This window comes from Molossus molossus, unplaced genomic scaffold, assembly GCF_014108415.1.
Source record: "Molossus molossus isolate mMolMol1 unplaced genomic scaffold, mMolMol1.p scaffold_m16_p_12, whole genome shotgun sequence".
In the NCBI taxonomy this organism is placed as follows: domain Eukaryota; kingdom Metazoa; phylum Chordata; class Mammalia; order Chiroptera; family Molossidae; genus Molossus; species Molossus molossus.
The window spans coordinates 85,037,621-85,057,520 of record NW_023425347.1 but is presented as its reverse complement, the minus strand read 5'-3'; the positions used below and the strand labels follow the sequence as shown (position 1 = coordinate 85,057,520).

Below are 19,900 nucleotides of genomic sequence, written 5' to 3'. Positions count from 1 at the left end.
TCCCTCTATCTGGAAAAAAAAAAATTGAAAAGTATCCTCAGGCGAGGATTCAAAAAACAAACAAATAAAAAACAATAGCACACTGTCTGACCAGTGTTCAGTAAATATTAGCTCAGTATTATTATTATTGTTATTTTTTATCCTCACCGAGGACATTTTTTGCATTTACCTTCAGATAGAGTGGGAGGGAGAGAGGGAGGAAGAGAGAGAGAAACATTGACATGAGAGAGACACATCAAGTGGCTGCCACACCCACAGGACCCCAACTGGGGCCGAGGACAAACCGCAACCAAGGTTCGTGCTCCTAGTGCCCTTAGCGGGAACCGAATCCAGGTTTCTCTGGTCCGCAGGCCGATGCTCTAAGTGCTGAGCCAAACCGGCCAGGGCAGCTCAGTATTATTTTTAACAACTTTATTGAAATAAAATTTCCATACCATACAATTCAATGGTTTTTAGTATATTCACAGAGATGTTCAATCACCACCACAATAAATGTCAGAACATTTTCATTACCCCAAAAGAAACCTGTATATCTTAGTCATCCCCTCAAATCTCTCCCAGCCCTAAGCAACCACTGATATGCTTTCTGTCCCTCTAGATTTGCCTATTCTGATTATTTCATATAAGTGGAACCATATAATATGTAATCCTTTATGACTGGCTTCTTTCACTTAGCATGTTTTCATTCAGCCACTTATAGCATGTGTCAATATTTTATTTCTTTGTTTTTTTTTTTATTGATTTTAGAAATAGAGGAAGGGAGAGGGAGAAAGAGATAGAAATATCTGTGAGAGAGAACACTGACTGGCTGCCTCCTGCATGCCCTCCACTGGGGATAGGGTCCGCATCCTAGGCATATGCCCTGACCAGGAATTGAACAAGCAACCTCTTGGTGCATGGGTCAACGCTCAAACACTGAGCCACATCAGCTGGGCAATACTTTATTTCTTTTTATTGTTGCGTAATATTCCATTGTGGGAGATATACCACAAGTATTACTTTTTATAATTAATAAAACAACCACAGCCTTGATTAGTTTTCTCTTGCTGTTGTAACTAATTGCCAAAAATTTAGTGGCTTAAAACAACAGAAATGTACAGTTCTGGAGGCCAGAGGTCATCAGTGAATCTGATGAGGCTAAAATTGAGGGGACAAAACTGATTTCTTCTGGAGGTTCCAGGAGCGAGCTCACTTCTTGCCCCTTCCAGCTTCTGGTACTTGCTCAGATTCCTTGGCTTGTAGTCACATCACTCTAATCTCAGCTTTTGTCATTACAATGCCTTAAATATTCCTTTATCTCTCTTTTATACATACTTGTGTATTTAGGGTACATCTGGATAATCTCTCCATCTCAATATTCTTAACTTATCAAATTCATAAAGTTTCTTTTGCCATATAAGATAACATTCACAGGTTCCAGAGATTAGGATCCTGATATCTTTGGGGCCAATTTATCAGCCTACCATATCTCTTAATTAAAAATGTCTCTTTTGCCCTGGCTGGTTTGTCTCAGTGGTTAGAGCATCAGCCCGCAGACCAAAGAGTCCCGGGTTCAGTTCCCACTAAGGGCACAGACCCTGGTTGCAGTTGGTTCCCGGCCCCTGTTGGGGTTGTGTGGGTGGCAGCCAATGGGTGTGTCTCTCTCACATCGATGTTTCTCTCTCTCTCTTTTCCCCCCTCTCTCTCCACTCTATCTGAAAATAAATGCAAACATGTTCTCGGGTGAGGATTTAAAAAAATAATAAAAATAAAAATGTCTCTCTCTTCTAATATTAGGAAAGGAATCCTGTAATCAATAAAATAGCAATAATACAACCGGCCTGAGGCATGCATGTGTGACAATGGTACTGGTTGCTTTTTCACCGCATCTAGCTAGGTGGGGAAGTGCCACTGCAACAGAAACCCTTAGTTCAGGAGGTGCAATTTTGGTTTGGAGTTGAAAAGGGGGCAGATTTTAGCACAGGATCCTAATAACAATTTATGAAGAGTTTTCTTTGTTCCAGGAAATTTACGTCTTTAAAAGACAATTTTGCCCTGGCCGGTTTGGCTCAGCGGTTAGAGCGTCGGCCTGCGGTCCAGAGAGACCCGGGTTCGGTTCCCGCTAAGGGCACGTACCTTGGTTGCAGTTTGTCCCCGGCCCTGGTCGGTTGTGTGGGTGGCAGCCACTCGATGTGTTCCTTTCACGTCGATGTTTCTCTCTCTCTCCCTCCCACTCTACCTGAACAAAAAATGGAAAAATGTCCTCGGGTGAGGATAAAAACAAAAACAAACAAATAAAAGACAATTTTGCAAGGTAGGCATTTTATAAAAAGAAAATTCAAACTTAGCAAGGATAAGCCACTTGCCCAAGGTCACAAGTACAATAAGCAGCAGAGCCAGGATCTGAACTCAGGTCTGCATAATGTGGACACCAAAAGTCCAGGTCCTGGTCACCATATCAACCAGCCTCTTGAGAAATAGGAGCTCCCCAGCCTTTAACACATTCCCCTCTTCCTGACATTGGGCCCGGACAGTTGTTAGACCAGAATAACAACCAAGAGATGTAAACAACTTAGGCACCCCAGTTCAGTCATCTGTGACGCCTTAGGGACCAGAGTTCACAGTTCATGCTTGGTACCCCTGTCAGGGCTTTGACAATGTGTTTGTTAGACATGATGTCCTTTCAAGGCTCAACCAAACAGCCCCAGCCTGCCTGCACTAACCAGCAGAACAGGCCCCCAGGCTGAGTCACTGCCCAGGTGGTTTCACAACCTGTTTGTGCACTGAGGTAGCAGAGGCAGGGAAGGTCACTGTGGCTAGTGTCTTCTTGAGCTCCTGGATAGAAAAGTGGCTCCCAGTGACAGGTGCAAGGAGAGCTTGGCTCACCCTATGCCCCTCCCACCCCCAATTCTCACCTAGAGGCTTCTTCCTTTTTTTTTGGCTCTCTCTCTTTTTAAAATTTGCAATTAAGATGTTTTTAAAATATATATTTTTATTTATTTTTGAGAGAGAGAGGGAGAGAGAGATAAAGAGAGCAGGAGAAACATCGATTGGCTGCCTCCTGCACGCACGCCAACCAGGGATCAAATTCACAACCTAGGTATGTGCCCTGATTGGGAATTGAACCAGTGACCTTTTGGTGCATGGGACAATGCTCAACAAACTGAGCCATACCAGCCAGGGCTCTAAGCTCTCTTTTTGACCTTAGTTACAATCCTGAACCAAGGGAAATTTCAACAAGCCTCAGTTACTCATTTTTAAAGTGGGGGATGTATACATATTTAAATTATTGTGCAGTCTACATGCACATATAATTTAATATTTACAGCAAACCAATGAGGTAGATGCCATTATTTCATTTTACAAATGGAGATACTAAGTATCAGAAATAGTATATCACACAGCTAGTTAGCACAGGGTCAAGAATCAACCCCAAGTCTGTATGACTAAAGAGCTTGGGTACAGAAGGAAATAGCAAGAAACATTCTGTTCAGGGCTTGCCATTCTATGCTGAATCATTTAGGTAAGTCCTTCTGCTTCTTGGACCTTGATTTCCCCATATATTATTGGGGGTGGAGGAGAGGGAGCCAGACTGAGTCTGAAAGCTCACTTTTAAGTTCATGATCCTTTGATTTCATGTCAGAAGGTCTTTCTCTAAGTCACCCATGAGGCATGGTCTCTATTCCCTACACAGCCCATTCTTGCTTCTCCTGGGCAAAGAGCAGACAACAATGATGAAGAATTCTTCTAACTTGGAGATTTCTCAGAAAGTCTCAGCTCTTACAATTTTTTCATTACTTGCACTGAGCCATGTTCACATCCATAAAATTGGGGTGACTATAATACCAGCAACCCAGTTACAGAACATACCACCATGTATCACATACATTTCCTTTTATCTTCACGATGGCCATAGGAGAGGATGTCACTGTTTGAGGTCATCTGGCTTATAAGAGATGGAGTTGGCATCTCAGCCTAAGTGAGGTGTATCTGCCTCTTCATCCTTTGTCACATTACCCCTCCTCTTATCTCTTACTCCTGAGGGTGGGAGAACGGACTGCAATGAATGAAAAGTCCTTGGAGGACTGTAGATTGCTGTGCACATGTGAACTAGTAAAAGTTATTATTAGTTCTCTTTTCCCCACTCTAGTGGGAGCTAGGGTCTGAGTCTTCAACCATTATTGTATCTGCAAATCGTGCCAACATGAGACTTTCTGTGGGTTCTTGGTACATGATTGCCTACTGATATAATTCTGTTCACAAGGACAAACAGGTGGGATCAGTCAACGATACTTTGGCCAATCAGGAAAGACAATGTTGGTAATTAGATCCTTGGTTGACTCTCCTTCATTTATTCTCAGCTTTTCTCTGCCATTATAATTTTTATCATGGCCACATTCTCCTCCTTTCCCCAATGAAATAGGAAGAGAGAACACTAAGAATAAGTGGAAAAGTCAATCAAACACAATTCCTTATCAGTTCCCCTATTCTTACCTTTGTTTTCCTTTCCAAACCTATTTGGGGTCTAATAGAGATCACATCCCTATCCTGTCATCCCTGACAGCCTCATACTCCAGCAGGGTTTCTCTTAGATTTACAGATCTTACTAGTTGTTCCACTTTATTCACTCTTCTGTTTACTAAAGGAGTTAATTCTCTCTCTTACTCTGTTTTTTGATTTACCAATACTTAGTGTGTACCAAACCCCGTGCTTACAGTGACTTTCCAATTTTTAAAAATGGAGAAAGTAATTTTTTCCTAAATATTATAACTTTTTCTAAAAAAAAAATTAGAATTTCTTACAATGAGCAAGTAATGCTCTTGTAACCAGAAAAATAACTGATTTTTCCATTATTTCAATCAATTTTATTTACACCAATTTAAATGTACAGCTTGATGAGTTTTGACAAATATACACACCTGAGTAAACACCACCACAATCAAAATAAAGAATATTTCCATGTTCCCAAAAAGTTCCTTGTACCCTTTGCAATCAATCCTTTCCATTCCTCACTCTAAGCAAGCAGAGATCTAATTGCATTCACTATAGATTAGTTTTATCTGCTTTAGAACATCATCTAAATGGAATTACAAATTATATATTCTTTTGTGTCTGGCTTCTTTCACTTAGAATGTAAGATTCATCTATCTTTTTTTAAATCCTCACCCAAGGATATTTTTCTATTTTTCTATTGATTTTCAGATAGAGTGGAAGGGAGGGAGGGAGAGAGACAGAGAGACACATCGTTATGAGAGAGACACATCAATTGATTACCTCTCCCACGGCCCCAACTGGGGCCAGGGATCAAACCTGCAACCGATGTAAGTGACATTGACCAGAAATCGAACTTGAGACTCTTTGGTCCATGGGCTGATGCTCTAACTGCTTAGAAAAACCGTCCAGGACAGACTCATCTATCCTGTTTCATATGTCAGTAGTTTGCTCTTTTTTATTGCTGAGTAATATTCTGTTGTACAAAATTATTACAATTTGTTTATCCATTTACCTGTAAATGCACATTTGGTTTATTTTAAGTTTTTGTTTGTTTGTTTTTAAGTAACGCATGCTCATTAAAATTTTGGAAAACAGACAAGTGGAGGAAAAATAATCTCTGGTCTCATTAACCAAACAAAGGCAATTACTGTTAGTATTAGAAAGCTTTGGTCTTTTTCCTCTGTGCTGAAATACTTTGAAGACTCTATATAGTTAAAATTCTCTTGCACATATGACTTTGTAACTGGCATTTTTTAGTTGGCACTGTAAGCAATTTTCAGATTACTTCTTTTGTAACCATGTTCAATACTATATTTTATTACTAAAATGTAGTATCTATCAAGGGAAAGATTTAGGTTGTCATAATTATTCTTATAGTTCAATAGCCCAGAACAATGCCTGGCCTACAGTGGGCACACAATAGGTGTTGACTGAACTGTATTCCACAGTTTGCCTTGCTATGTTCATACAGAGATATGCCAATTCTCCTTAGAATTTTATTTTCATTAGTTCCCTCTTTAATATTTATGTCCTGTCTCTTCAACCAAGCTACTTGAACAGTGTCTAAAAATACCTATTACATGCTAAACATGTTGTATATATCATCTATACTCTTCACAACAGTCCTATCAATGAGAAAATCTTCCTATTTTACAGATTAAGAAACAGACTCCAAGAAATTAAGTGACTAGATCAAGGCTACACACCAGCATGTAGCTAAGTCCAGACATGGCCTGTGTTTGTTTTTAACCCATGTTTTGTAGAGTCCAAATCCCACAATATGGGGTATAGTTTGAATTTTTTAATTGTTGCTTGGTGCCTAGTGTATCAGTCAAGTCCTCATAACAACTTTAGAGGGAAGTACTAGTATTCTCCATATCAGAGAAATGAGAATGTGAGGCTCACAGAGGCAAAGTAACGTGCCCAAGCTTACAAGGCTAGACAGTGATAAAATTTTAACCCAATCAGCCTGACTCCATGGCCCATCTTAAACACTAAGCACTAGCATGTTAACCCATGCCCTTCTGCTTCTCCACGCAGTCTCCTTGGCCTTCTTCATCAGCTGTGGGCTGTACAAAGAGTCTCCCCAATGCCCTGGCCTGTTTGGTTCAGTTGTTAGAGCATCAGCCTGCGGACCAATGAGTCATGGGTTTGATTCCAGTCAAGGGCACGAACCTTGGTTGGGGTTTGTCCCTGGCCCTGGTTGGGGTCATGCGGGAGGCAACCACTCAATGTGTCCCTTTCACATCGATGTTTCTCTCTCTCTATCTCCTTCCCTCCCTTCCACACTATCTGAAGATAAATGGAAAAATATACTAGCATGAGGATTAAACAAAACAAACATAAAAACAAACAGAGTCTTCCCAAGGAGATGTTTGAGTTGATAGTGTAGATGATGGCATATGATCCTCTGGCTCAGGGAAGGGGCTAATGATGAAGAAGGGGCTCAGAAACAAACCCTTTTACTGCCAAAGATACTGCATGACAGACACAATCCTGCAGCTATGAGACCAGAAGAACACCACATGCTTCAGAAGGCTGGTATGAGGAGTAAATGAGTGATTCAGATTCACAGAAAGTGCTTACCCCAGTGCTGTTATGGTACCCAGTAAACACACACTAAAGGGGAGCTGTCAAAGGGCCTCCATCTAGGAAATTCGAGAACCAGTGGGTTAATTATCTTCAGACAGAAAACAACACTGATTTCCCCAGACATACCTGGGAGGGGAGAAACCCAAACAACAGACAGTTACAGTTCAGCTAAAACAGAGCTAATCGTTAATCTTTTATAGATATGTGTAATACATTAACTATTATAGCCTATCCCCCTTGAGGCACCTCAACACCTGGTCAACCAGAGGCTAGGGTTGGGTTGGCTGGGCTAAATGGAAAGGAACAAGTAAATAGATCAATTACCTTTCTGCAACAGACTTTCTTTGGTCCCCATCTTAAGATTAATAACAGGATGAAATGGCTGAGGCTGACTGTCATATAGGGTAGGAAGATGAACTCTTGTGTCAGCAGCCAATGAAGATAATCTGGAATGTCTTACATGTCTCTTGGCAAACCGAACTCCATAAAAGCAAGAATTATATCATTTATTGTCATTGGGTGTTTGCTCTTGGTGGTTACCATTAATAACGATGCTGTTGTTTTCATAATAGAAAAAAAAAATCCAAAGGTGAAGAATTACTAGGCTACATAGCTCTATAAATTATGAAATCCTAAAGTTCAACTACTATATTTTTTCAACTCTAACATGTACTTTGTGTCCATGTTTATTAGGCTTTGTCTTATAATACATATGTACATGTATATGGAGGTGTTTCTCAATTGCCTGAAACTCTGTTATTGAGTAAATGCTGTGACTTAGAGTGGATAGTGTCTAAGAACTGAGACAATGTAATAGTTCAGTTTCCCACTCCAGGCAAGAATTCTTTCTATCATAATTTCTGCTTTAATAGTTCCACTGGAAGGAAGTTTACGTCTCATCCAGGCAGTCCTTTCCATTACTGGATACCATTACTGTGATCAGTTGTTCCTTATATTATGTCTCTCATAATTTCCACACAGCATTTCTAGTCCTGTCCTCTGGAATTACATACAATAAGTCAAATTTTTTCTTTGGAGGGAGAGCGGCTTAGGACAGTAAGCAAAGTCTCTGAAGGCAGGTAGCTGAGTTTTAATCCCAACTCTACCACTTATTAGCAAGTAACTTCTGTTCCCTCATCTGTTAAGTGGGTTAAAGTACCCATTGTTGTGAGATTTAAATGAGTTAAATATGTATAAAGCATACATATGTAAATGTATGATTCTAAATGTAATCACTAAATGTAAGATTCCCCCTCCTCTTCCTCTCCACTCTCTTCTTCTTGGCTTGAAGGTAGATGTATGTTCCACTCTTCTCAAGTTTTTTCCAAATTAAATGCTCCAAAGGTCCTAAACAATTCTCCTAATAATAACTCTGGTTCATAACATACCTAAAACATCCAGCATGTGCCAGGCACTGTCGAAGGCCTAAGAAGTGAAATAACTTGCGTAGGGCCACATAAGCAGTGGCCAGGATTCAAACCTAGATCTGTCTGGCTGAAAATCCATGACTTTAAATCTAGATCTTACAGCAGTGCTGTCCAATAGAATATATTGTGACCACATATGTAATTAAAAAATATATTTTAAAATATTTTTTCTCTATTGATCTTAGAGAGGAAGGGAGAGAGAGATAGAAACATCAATGAGAGAATATCAATTGGCTGCCTCCTGCATGCCCTCCACTGCGGATTGGGCCCACAATCCGGGCATATGCCCTGACCAGGAATCAAACCAGCAACCTCTTGGTGCATGGGTTGACGCTCAACCAGTGAGCCACAACGGCTGGGCCAAATATGTAATTTTAAGTATTCTAGTAGCCACATTTTTTAAAAAAGGTAACAAGAAACAGGTGAAATTAAATTTAATAATATATTTTATTAAACCCCAAGTCTCCAAAATACCATCAACATGTAATCAATATAAAAAAGTATCGGTATATTTTACATTCCTTTTTTCACAGTAAGTCGACAAAATCTCAATTTAAACTCACCACATTTCAAATGGTTAGTAACCACATATGGTTTGTGGCTGCCATATTGAACAGCACGTACCTAGAGGAAAGGTGCAGTGTCCCCCCCCCCGCCTGGAATTTAAGGACTTAGCCTCCACACTGGATTCAGTGCTAACTAAATATAGGAAGCCAAAAAAAATCATTTGATAACCCCTCTGCTAATCTCTGCTATCAATCATTCTCTCAACAAAAATAGTACTTATCAAGTACCTACACTGTGTTAGGCATCATTCCAGGAACTGGGGATATTGCAGTGAACAAAACAAAGCCCTAGCTTTCATGGAGCTTATGATTTTTTTTTTTTTAATCCTCACCTGAGGATATATTTTTTTGCATTTATCTTCAGATAGAGCAGGAGGGAGAGAGGGAGGAAGAGAGAGAGAGAAACATTGATGTGAGAGAGACACATCAAGTGGCTGACCCCAACCGGGGCCAGGGACAAACTGCAACCGAGGTAACGTGCCCTTCCCGCCTGGAACAGAACCAGGTACTCTACCGTCCGTGGGCTGATGCTCTAACCACTGAGAAAACTGGCCAGGGCGGAGTGTATGATTTTAATCAGTAAGTAGGCATTGTGTCACCTAGTCAAATGTGCTATGAAGAAAAATACAGCAAGGTATTAGGGTCGGGGGGTAGGGCAGATAGTGGATTGTGATTTGAAACAGGTGGTCAGGGAAGCCCTCTCTAATAAAGATTTGAGCAGAGACTAGAAGGAAGCAAGGAAGTGAGTGAATCATGCAGTTCAGTGGAAAAGGAGAGTTCCAGGCAGACTGTACAACAATTACAAAGCACTTAAGATGGGAGCATCCTTGACATGTTCAAATACAAGCCATGAGAACAGTGTGGCTCGAGCTGAGTGGATGGGGAGTGGGTAGGCACAGATAGGAATGATTGAGATATGGTCAAAGAGGAAGAGGTGATGGGGCAGATTGTGTAGGCATGATGAGGATTCTGAGTGGAGGAATGACATGAACTGATAAGGATGCTGAAGATAATTAGGTTGAAAACCAAAAGTTGTACCTTTCCCATAGGGCTATGCATATAGGAAGCATCCAATAAATGTTAGGTCATTCCTGAGGAAGTATTAGTTTGCAACACTAAGGTTGAGAGCCTAGCATTGCATATAATGGGGGTAGATCTTATTACTCATAAGGCCATTCTAGAAAGCTAATAAAAGAATTGTGAATAAGTACATGTGCCTTGCAATCCATACGGATGGTCTACTGTCCCTGATGAAGGTTGGCCAAGAACTGGTCCTACTTCTTTGAACCCAGTCTAGTGACTGGCTGAGAGGCATTAATGTCTGAATTTTTCTCCTCCTTTGCTGCCATTAATTGTAAAAATGAGTAAAGTCACATAGAGAAAGAGCCCATGAATTCAGAAGGAAGCACAGGAAAGAGGCTTGGTGTCAGAATGAACTGAATTTGAATTAGAGTTCTGACATTCGCTAGTTATTTGGCTTTAGGCAAGTCACTTTACCTCTGAACCTCTTTTTACTCCTCTGTAAAATAAAGATGGTAATGCAGTATCTACTTTTTAGCAGCATTTGGCATATTTACACACATATAGTGTAAAGTTGTTGGTGCATAGCAACTGTTCAATAATTGGTAGCTACTGTGATGTGTTCAACAACATTTTTGAACACCTACTTCATGTAAAAGCACATTATGGACTGAATGTTTCTGTCCCCCAAATTCATGTGTTGAAACCTCACCTCCAGGGGGCAGGATTGGGAGGAGAGTGTCTGGGGCGGGGGGGGGGGGGACATCTGTAACAAAAATAAATTAATAAAAATTGAAAAAAAGAAGAAACCTTACTCCCAATGTGATAGTATTAGGAGGTGTGGATTTTAGGAGGTGATTAGGATTAGATGAGGTCATGTGGGCAGTGCCCTAATGAATGGAATTAGCATTCTTACAAGAGTCCTCAGTTTGTTTTGCTTTGCTCTTCATCATGTGAGGATAGAAGTCAGTAATCTGCAACCCAGAAGAAGCTATCACTACAACCTGACCATGCTGTCACCCTAATCTCAGACTTCCAGCCTCCAGAACTGTGAAAAGTGGATTTTTTAAAAGCCACCCAGTTCGTGGTATTTTGTTATAATAGTCTGAGCTAAGACACACACATATAAAGAATATACATGATTCCTTTATTCCAAGATGTTTATACAATCTATTCAAGGAGATGAGACATGCATAAAATATATTCAATAAAACAGAATGTACTTGCTCAAATGAGAGATATAAAATATAATAATAGCTACCATTTATTAATTGCTTACAAGCTGGGCACTATGCCAAGTGTTTCATAAACATCTCATTTTATTTCTTTTACCTTAGAAAGTTTTTTAAATCTCTATTTTACAAAAAAGGAAGCTGAGGCTCAGAGGAGGAAGTGAATTGCCCAAAGTTGCACAGCTGGGTAGTGGCGGAGAACAGAAGTGAGCCTCATTCTAAGCTCCAGATCTCACATCTTTTTTTTTTTATCCTCACCTGAGGACATTTTTCCTTTTTTATTCAGATAGAGCGGGAAGGAGGGAGAGGAAGAGAGAGAAACATCGATGTGAAAGGGACACATCGAGTGGCTGCCACCCACACGACCCAATCAGGGCCGGGGATAAACTGCAGCCAAGGTACATGCCCTTAGTGGGAACTGAACCTGGGTCTCTGTGGACCGCAGGCTGACGTTCTAACCGCTGAGCCAAACTGGCCAGGGCGCAGATCTCACATCTTTATGAGAGAAACCTACCCCTTTAACTCCTAGGCCCTGTCCAAATTTTATCATATTGTTCACCCATTTTCTATCTATCTTTTTTCATTTTAGTTTAATCCACTTCACAATGCCAGCTAAAATTTGAGTAAATACTATGATGCCTCTAAGGACCCATAATTCACTTGAACTTTCCATTCTTAAATTAGTGCCTATATAGGAAAAGAGAGCCCAGCAATTTTACAACCTCCTCTAATCATTAATTACGGCACTAAGAGCTTGTACTCTGCACAACATTGTGAACCACCAGGCTGGATCAGGAGGCACATCCTAAGCCCTGGGGTATGTGCAGCTCTAACCACTGACAGAGTTGTTTGCAAGGTCCAGCTCTTAGCTGTCTTCTTTTTTTTCTGCCCCTTCTCAGGGTGATCTCATTTATTCTTACATCTTCAGCTGCCATCTATGAAGCTCTGACTATAAAATCTCTACCTCTAGCCCAGCTCCCTCTCCCCTGAACTCTGAATGGACACTGCCACTTGGGTGTCCCATAAACACCTCATGCTCAATGTACCTACATATGAACTCATCTTTCTTACCTCACCTACACTGCTCTGTTACCTAGCACAAAAAAAGCACTACCATGCCAGCCAAGGTAGAAATCTAGACATTTATGACTCTCTTTCCCTGTCTAAATTTCTGATTACTCATCAAATCATTCTTTTATATTTTTTAATTCTGTCTTCTTCTGCAATTATCTCTCATTTGGAGTTGTGTCAGAGCTCCTAACTGGTCTTCTTTCTCCAGGCCCTTCTTTCCCAAGCTTTTTTCCACACTGCAGCCAGAGTGATCTTTTTTTTTTTTTTTAATCCTCACCGGAGGACATGCTTAAAGAGAGGAAGGGAGAGAAGGGAGAGAGAAACATCAATGTAAGAGAGGAACATCGATTGGTTGCCTTCTGTACGTGGCCCTAAAGAGAACTGAACCCGAAACCCAGGTATGTGCCCTGACCAGAACTGAACCGGCAACCTTTTGGTGCACAGGATGACGCTCAACCGAGCCACTCCGACAGGATGACAGAGTGATCTTTTTAAAGTTTACATCTGTGTTTTAGTCTGATATGCAAAGTCCTCCAGGATCTGGGCCTGATCCCTTCTCCAGATATTTCTTACCCTTCCTCCAAATTCTATATCTTAATTCTATTTAATTCAATGACCTTTTGTACATGTTGTTCCCGTTACCTGAATTCCCTTCCCTCCCATATCTGGCTGACACATACTGTTCCTTCAAGTTACTTTGGGCATTACCTTTTTGGTAATCCTTCTCTGATGGCCCCAAGATGGATCAAATATCCTGTGTCAAATCCCATGGTACTGTCTCCATTTAATAAACTCTTTTGAGGGCAGAGACAAAATCAACAGTTAATAAAATGTCTAAAGCACATAGACTTTCAAGAAATTTTCAATTAAAAAGAAAAAAAGAATGAATGCCCTGGCAGGTTTGACTCCAAGGTTAGAGCATTGGCCTGTGGACCAAACAGTCTTGGGTCTGGTTCTTGGTCAAGAGCACAGCATGTACTTGGGTTGTAGGTTCAATCCCCCCGCCCCAGTCAGGGTTTCCAGGGAGGCAACCAATCAATGTGTCTTTCTCACATCAGTGTTTCTTTCTCTCTCAATCTCTCTCTCTCTCTCCCCCCTTCTCCCTTCCACTCTAAAAAAAAATCAATGGAAAAATATCCTCGGGTGAGGATTAACAAAACTAAATAAATAAATAAATAAATAAAGGAAAAGTAATATAGGTTGCAGAGGGGAAACAGGAAGGGGCAGTGGTAGTAATTTAAGAGGTGGACGCTGAAGTCAGCAGCTTATATCTGTATCCCTGCCTCTCCACTTCCTTGCATGTTATTTAAGTTCTCCTTCCCTAAGTTTTCCCATCTGTAAAATTACAGTAATAATTGTACTTGGCTTATAGGGCTGCTGGGTAGATCCATTTTAAAATCTTGATATTTTGTTTGTTAAGGATTCTTTTGTATTAAGTTTGCAAAATAATGCATTAAAATATGATTTACCTTAGTTATTGAGGTTTTTGGTGTCTCCTTAAATTTTTCTCTCTAGAAGACTGCCTCATTCACCTAACTAGTGCCTACTTTGTCCTCACCTTATATACTTTACAGACCAGCAGCATTCAAAATACATTCCTTGAATTTACTTATCTCCTTATATTTTTTAATTGAAGTAAAATATACACAATAAAGTGAAAAATTCTACGTATATTGCTGAGCTCACTAACTGTTCATAACATTATGCTAAGCAGTAAAGGGGGTCTTTTCATTTTCCCCTTCATGTACCCAACAAAAAGTGTTTAACAGAGTCTCCCCTTTTTTCAGCAGCTCCCTGCCCCAGGCTCTTTTTCCGTCAGTTCCAAGAGATTTCGTAGACAAAAACATCTCCAGGTCGTCGAACTTGATAAAAAATAAATATGTTCCTGGAGGACGGCCTGTGACGTCATTCCCCCACCCCCTGCCGGTAACTCCCAGAAGACCGCTTCAAAGGAGGCAGCCATCTTCCATACCGCAGCCACACATCTTGCGCATGCGCTTCTGCTAGCCGGGCAAGGAGCGAGTTTTAAGCCCTCTCGGCACCCTTACGTTGCGGGGCGGCGGTGTGGAGGTTCGCGCGACGTCGGCTTCTGGTCGGAAACTGTAAAGGGAGGAGAAACTTTTGCACTGTACAGTGGGCTCTAACTTTAGGGCCGGGGGTAATTGTCCCTCAAAAGCTCCGAGGTGCTTGGGTGGCTATAACTCCCTGCTTTGCGAGAAGCTGCAGCGCGCGTGGCGGTGTGTTTGTGTTGTAAGTGGGCACGTATTCCCCGTGGTGGCTTAGGAGGACCCAAACCATTCTAAAAGAACTTCACGCTTCCGCCGGGCTCGCTTTAATAGGTGTTTTCAGAGAGGCAGAAGCCTAGATTGTTGTCTGAGCCAGCCTCTGCCACCGACTTGCTGTGTGTCCTTGGGTCCCTCTCTGATTCTCAACATCCTTATCTATAAGTAGAAGGATGGGCAAACCCCTTAAGTCACCATTCAGTTCTTCTGAATGTTATTGCATGTTCATTATGAATTATGAGCCACAAAGCCTTGGTTTTTTAAAAATATCGTTAGCCCCATTTAAAAAAATTTTTTTTTTTCTTTATTGATTTTAGAGAGAGGGGAGGGGAGTGAGATAGAAACATCCAAGAGAGAAAACATGGATGAAAGAAAACATCGACTGGCTGCCTCCTGCATGCCCCGGACTGGGGATCTGGCCCACAACCTGGGCATGTGCCCTGATCGGAAATCCGGTGACCTCTTGGTGCATGGATTCTCGCCTCAACTAGTGAGCCACACCAGCCAGGCTGTTGACCCCATTTTTTTTTTTTTTTTAATTTTTAATTAATTTTTTTGTCGACCCCATTTTTGAAGGAAGACATTGAGCCCCAGAGTGAGAGGTTTAATGACCTCTTCAAAATTACACAGAAAACTTTTAGAGGTTTCAGACCTTGAGACTGGAAGATTATGCTGTAACTCCATGATCAGGTCTCCTTTGTATATTTCTGTATCATCAGTTCCTGAAACTGGGTTATGGCAATTACTCAAAAAGTTTTGAATGGATGAATGAATCTTTTGATGTCAAGGTCAATGACATAAGCAGATCTGGTGTCTCCACATCTCTGATGTATTAATAAGTGTAATTCTTCTCCAGGTGTATCTTGAGCCATACTTGATTGAGGACTGAATCCAGTCTAAGTTCTTCATCTTTGAAACAGACACCATGGAGGCACCTCCTGTCACCATGATGCCTGTCACTGGGGGCACCATTAACATGATGGAGTACCTGCTGCAGGGTAAGTGAATGAGGGAATTTAGATTACTTGTTTTCCCCTTTTCTATTTGGCTTCTGTGGAGATGAGATGTGGTTATACCAAGGCAGCCTGCATAATTTCTGCATTCCAATAGACAACCACAACATTTTAAAAAATTTGTACTCGTAATTATGATCACAAACATAAAATTAAATTTACTGTCTTAAACATTTTTTTTTATCCTCACCCAAGGACACTTTTCGATATTTTGTTCAGATAGAGTGGGAGGGAGAGAGAGAGAAACATCGATGTGAAAGGGACACATCAAGTTGTTGCTACCTGCGTGACCCAACCATGGCTGGGGACAAACCACAACTGAGGTACGTGCCCTTAGCGGGAACCAAACCCGGGTCTCTCTGGACCGCAGGCTGACGCTCTAACCGCTGAGCCAAACCGGCCAGGGTACTAGTCATCTTTTAAAAAATTGTTTTATTGTCCTGGCCATTTTGGCTCAGTGGCTAGAGCCTCAGCCTGTGGTCCAGAGAGAACCGGGTTCAGTTCCTACTAAGGGCACGTACCTCCATTGCAGTTTGTCCCCGGCCCTGGTTGGGTTGTGCGGGAGGGAGCCACTCGATGTATCCCTTTCACGTTGATGTTTCTCTCTCTTTCTCTCTTCCTCTCTCTCCCTCCCATTCTACCTGAACAAAAAAATTGGAAAAATGTCCTCAGGTGAGGATAAAAAAAAAAAATTGTTTTATTTATTTTCAAACTGTAAGAGAAAGTTTATTTAGAAAGTCACAGAGGTAGAAGTGAGCTGTAGAAGGAATGGGCTCAGGAAACAAGTTACAGAGGCAAAAGAAGGAGCCCTTGGAGCTTAGGAGAGAGAAAGGTAAACGCTAAAGGTAATGGGCCTGAGGGGAAGAGGAGGGGGACCGAAAAGGCACCTGTGTGGTCCTTATAGGGAAGGTGCTAAAATTGTTTTATTATTACAAAAATTCAAACATAAAGAAAATAGAGTCCGGTCTGTGTGGCTTGGTGGTTGGACATCCACCCATGCACCACGAGGTCACTGGTTCGATTCCCGGTCAGGGCACATGCCCAAGTTGTGGGCCCAATCCCCAGTTGGGGGCATGCAGGAGGTGGCCAATTGATGTTCTCTCTCATCGATATTTCTTGTTTTTATCCTCACCCGAGGACATTTTTCCATTCTTTATTCAGACAGAGTGGAAGGGAGAGAAAGGAGGAGAGAGAGAAACATCGACGTGAAAGGGACACATTGAATGGTTGCCACCCACACGACCCAACCAGGGCAAGGGACAAACTGCAACTGAAGCACATGCCCTTAGTGGGAACCGAACCCAGGTCTCTCTGGACTGCAGGCCGATGCTCTAACCACTGAGCCAAACTGGCCAGGGCTCTCATCGATATTTCTATCTCTCTCTCCCTCTCCCTTCTTCTCTCTCTAAAATTAATAAAAATAAATAATTTTTATTTTTTTTTGGTATGTGCCCCTAATGGGAACTGAACCTGGAACTCTGGTCCACAGGCCAACGCTCCAACCACTGAGCCAGACCAGCCAGGGCAAGAAAAATACATTTTTTAAAAATAAAATATATATATTTTTTAAAAGAATGTTTTTCTTCATAACCCCAATACCATCATTATTATCTAAAAAAATTAATAACATTTTTAGTATCATCTAATATCTAATTCATATTCAAAAGTTTCCAATCAGTGGTCCCAAAAATGTGTTTTGTAACCAGGATACAGTCAAGTTTCATGTACTATATTTGATAATTGTCTCTTTTAATTTGGATCAGTCCACCCTTGCCCCCACTTTTTTTCCCATGACCATGTCTTGTTGAAGAGTCCATACCAGTTTTCATGGAATGATCGTTTTACAATGTCAATCTAGCTCTGGCTGGTTTCGCTCAGCAGTTAGAACATTGGCCCTCGGATCGAAGGGTCCTGGGTTCGATTCCCACTTAAGGGCACATAACTGGGTTGCAGTTCAATCCTGGCTCCAATCAGGGATGTACAGGAGGCAACCAATCATTGTTTATCTCTCTCTCTCTTCCCCTCCCTCCTTTCTACTCTATCTAAAAATCAATGGAAAAATATCCTCGGATGAGGATTAACAACAACAAAAAAAGTAAATCTAGTCATGTCTTTCCCTGTTGTGTGGAGAACAAAGTATGGAACTAAGCTGCCCAATAACCTTAGAATAAAATGCAACCATTACCATGGACTATATTTAAGGCCTGTATTTAAAAAAAAATGTGGGTGTGATCTATAACAACTATGTCAAATGCTGCCAGGAGGATGAATAAGATGAGAATATTTGTATATTTCTTTGAAGCAGTTCATTTTCTTTTACTTAAATTATATTACATAAAAAAGAAATGTATATTCTATAGAGGGAACTTTTGTTTGCTGGAAATAGATAATTCTTAAATGACAGCAAAATAATATTACATTCTAGATACTGTTGCCTGTTAAAGGTTCTGAGCCCCAAGCCTACTGCAGATTAGCATTGTTAGAGAAGGCCTGAAGACTTTCCAGTACCAAATAAAACAAGGGATTCACTGTCTCACGATGGTACACAATACTTGGGCAGCATAACCCCTCTAAAATCTCATATATTAGGCCTGTGCTTTACAAAAACACTGCACAAAAGTGTTTGGTTCATTTAAGTTTTTTCAAACTTTTACTAATTTCATTACCCAGAATGAAAGATAGGGGACTCAGTAATGCTTTTTCCTTCTTCAGGAAGTGTTTTAGATCACAGCTTGGAAAGCCTTATCCATCGCCTTCGTGGTTTGTGTGACAACATGGAACCTGAGACTTTCCTTGACCATGAGATGGTATTCCTCCTTAAAGGCCAGCAGGCCAGTCCATTTGTTCTAAGGGCCCGGCGCTCTATGGACAGGGCAGGGGGGCCCTGGCATCTGCGCTACCTGGGACAGCCTGAAGTGGGAGACAAGAACCGCCATGCCCTGGTAAGAAACTGTGTGGACATTGCAACATCTGAGAACCTCACTGACTTCCTGATGGAAATGGGCTTCCGCATGGACCATGAGTTTGTAGCCAAGGGACACTTGTTCCGTAAGGGCATCATGAAGATTATGGTGTACAAGATCTTTCGTATCCTGGTGCCAGGGAACACAGACAGCATTGAGGCTTTGTCACTCTCCTATCTTGTGGAACTAAGTGTCGTTGCACCAGCTGGGCAGGACATGGTCTCTGATGACATGAGGAACTTTGCAGAGCAGCTGAAACCTCTAGTTCACCTAGAGAAAATTGACCCCAAACGGCTCATGTGACTAAAATAATCTGTCCACCATTGGGGCCTGTTTTTGCCTGTTACCAAGACCATTCACAACTGCCAGCTAGGCAGTCTCCCCTCAGGAAGGAGGACAGTGAAAACTTAATTGGTTCTTTTCTGTTTTCCTCATGTGGCAAGTTCACTTTTGTGACAGCCTTTCTAAATTAAAGACTCAGGAAAACATGGAGAATCTATTTAATCCCTCTGCATAAAGAGGGAGAAATGAATAAATTAACTTCTGGAAAGAAAAATCTCTTAATTGTTTTGCCATTTGTGTATAAGGTTTGTAAAATAACACTGAGCTCGTATTGTGTGGTAATAAAGGCTGTGAAAGGAAATGTCTGTATTTCTGACTCTACCCCATTACTCTGTTAGTTTGGGATGGATTCATTACCAATTGGAGCAAAAAACTGACAGTTTTTATTTTTATTTTTTTTAGAGAGTGTGACAGGGAAGGAGGAGAGAGAGAGAAACATTGATGTGAGAGAGACACATCGATTGGCTGCCTCCCACAAGAGTGGTGGTTCTCAACCTTTCTAATACCACAACCGTTTTTTTTTTGTCCTCACCCGAGGACATTTTTCCAATTTTTGTTCAGATAGAGTGGGAGGCGGGGGGGAGAGAGAGAGAAACATCGACATGAAAGGGACACATCAAGTGGTTGCCACCCGCACAACCCATCCAGGGCTGGGACAAACTGCAACTGAGGTACGTGCCCTTAGCAGGAACCGAACCCGGGTCTCTCTGGACCACAGGCTGACGCTCTAACTGCTGAGCCAAACCAGCCAGGGTGACAGTTTTTAGTTTTAATTTTCATAGAGATGATAGTTTTTACCTCTCATAAAAGCTGTGTTTGTTGTTGAAAATTTTTTAAATACAAAAATAAGAAAAATAGCCCTGGCTAGTTTGGCTCAGTAGTTAGAGTATGGGCCTGTGGACTGAAGGGTCTCAGGTTT

The 19,900-nt window shown here is 41.3% G+C and overlaps 1 protein-coding gene across 4 annotated transcripts; it reads left to right on the top strand.

Annotated features, from left to right (window-relative positions):
- The first annotated feature begins 14,436 nt into the window (after positions 1 to 14,436).
- MED18 (mediator complex subunit 18) lies at positions 14,437 to 19,368 on the top strand. Of its 4 annotated transcripts, none has more exons than XM_036256569.1 (3): positions 14,437 to 14,451; positions 15,520 to 15,661; positions 18,389 to 19,368. In XM_036256569.1, the coding sequence occupies exons 2-3, from the start codon at positions 15,589 to 15,591 to the stop codon at positions 18,940 to 18,942; spliced, it is 627 nt and encodes a 208-aa protein (XP_036112462.1). In that variant the 5' UTR covers positions 14,437 to 14,451; positions 15,520 to 15,588; the 3' UTR covers positions 18,943 to 19,368. The 4 variants fall into 4 exon arrangements, with proteins under 4 accessions (XP_036112462.1, XP_036112461.1, XP_036112460.1 ...); XM_036256568.1 differs by lacking the exon at positions 14,437 to 14,451 and adding an exon at positions 14,458 to 14,539; XM_036256567.1 differs by lacking the exon at positions 14,437 to 14,451 and adding an exon at positions 14,458 to 14,564.
- The last annotated feature ends 532 nt before the right edge of the window (positions 19,369 to 19,900 follow it).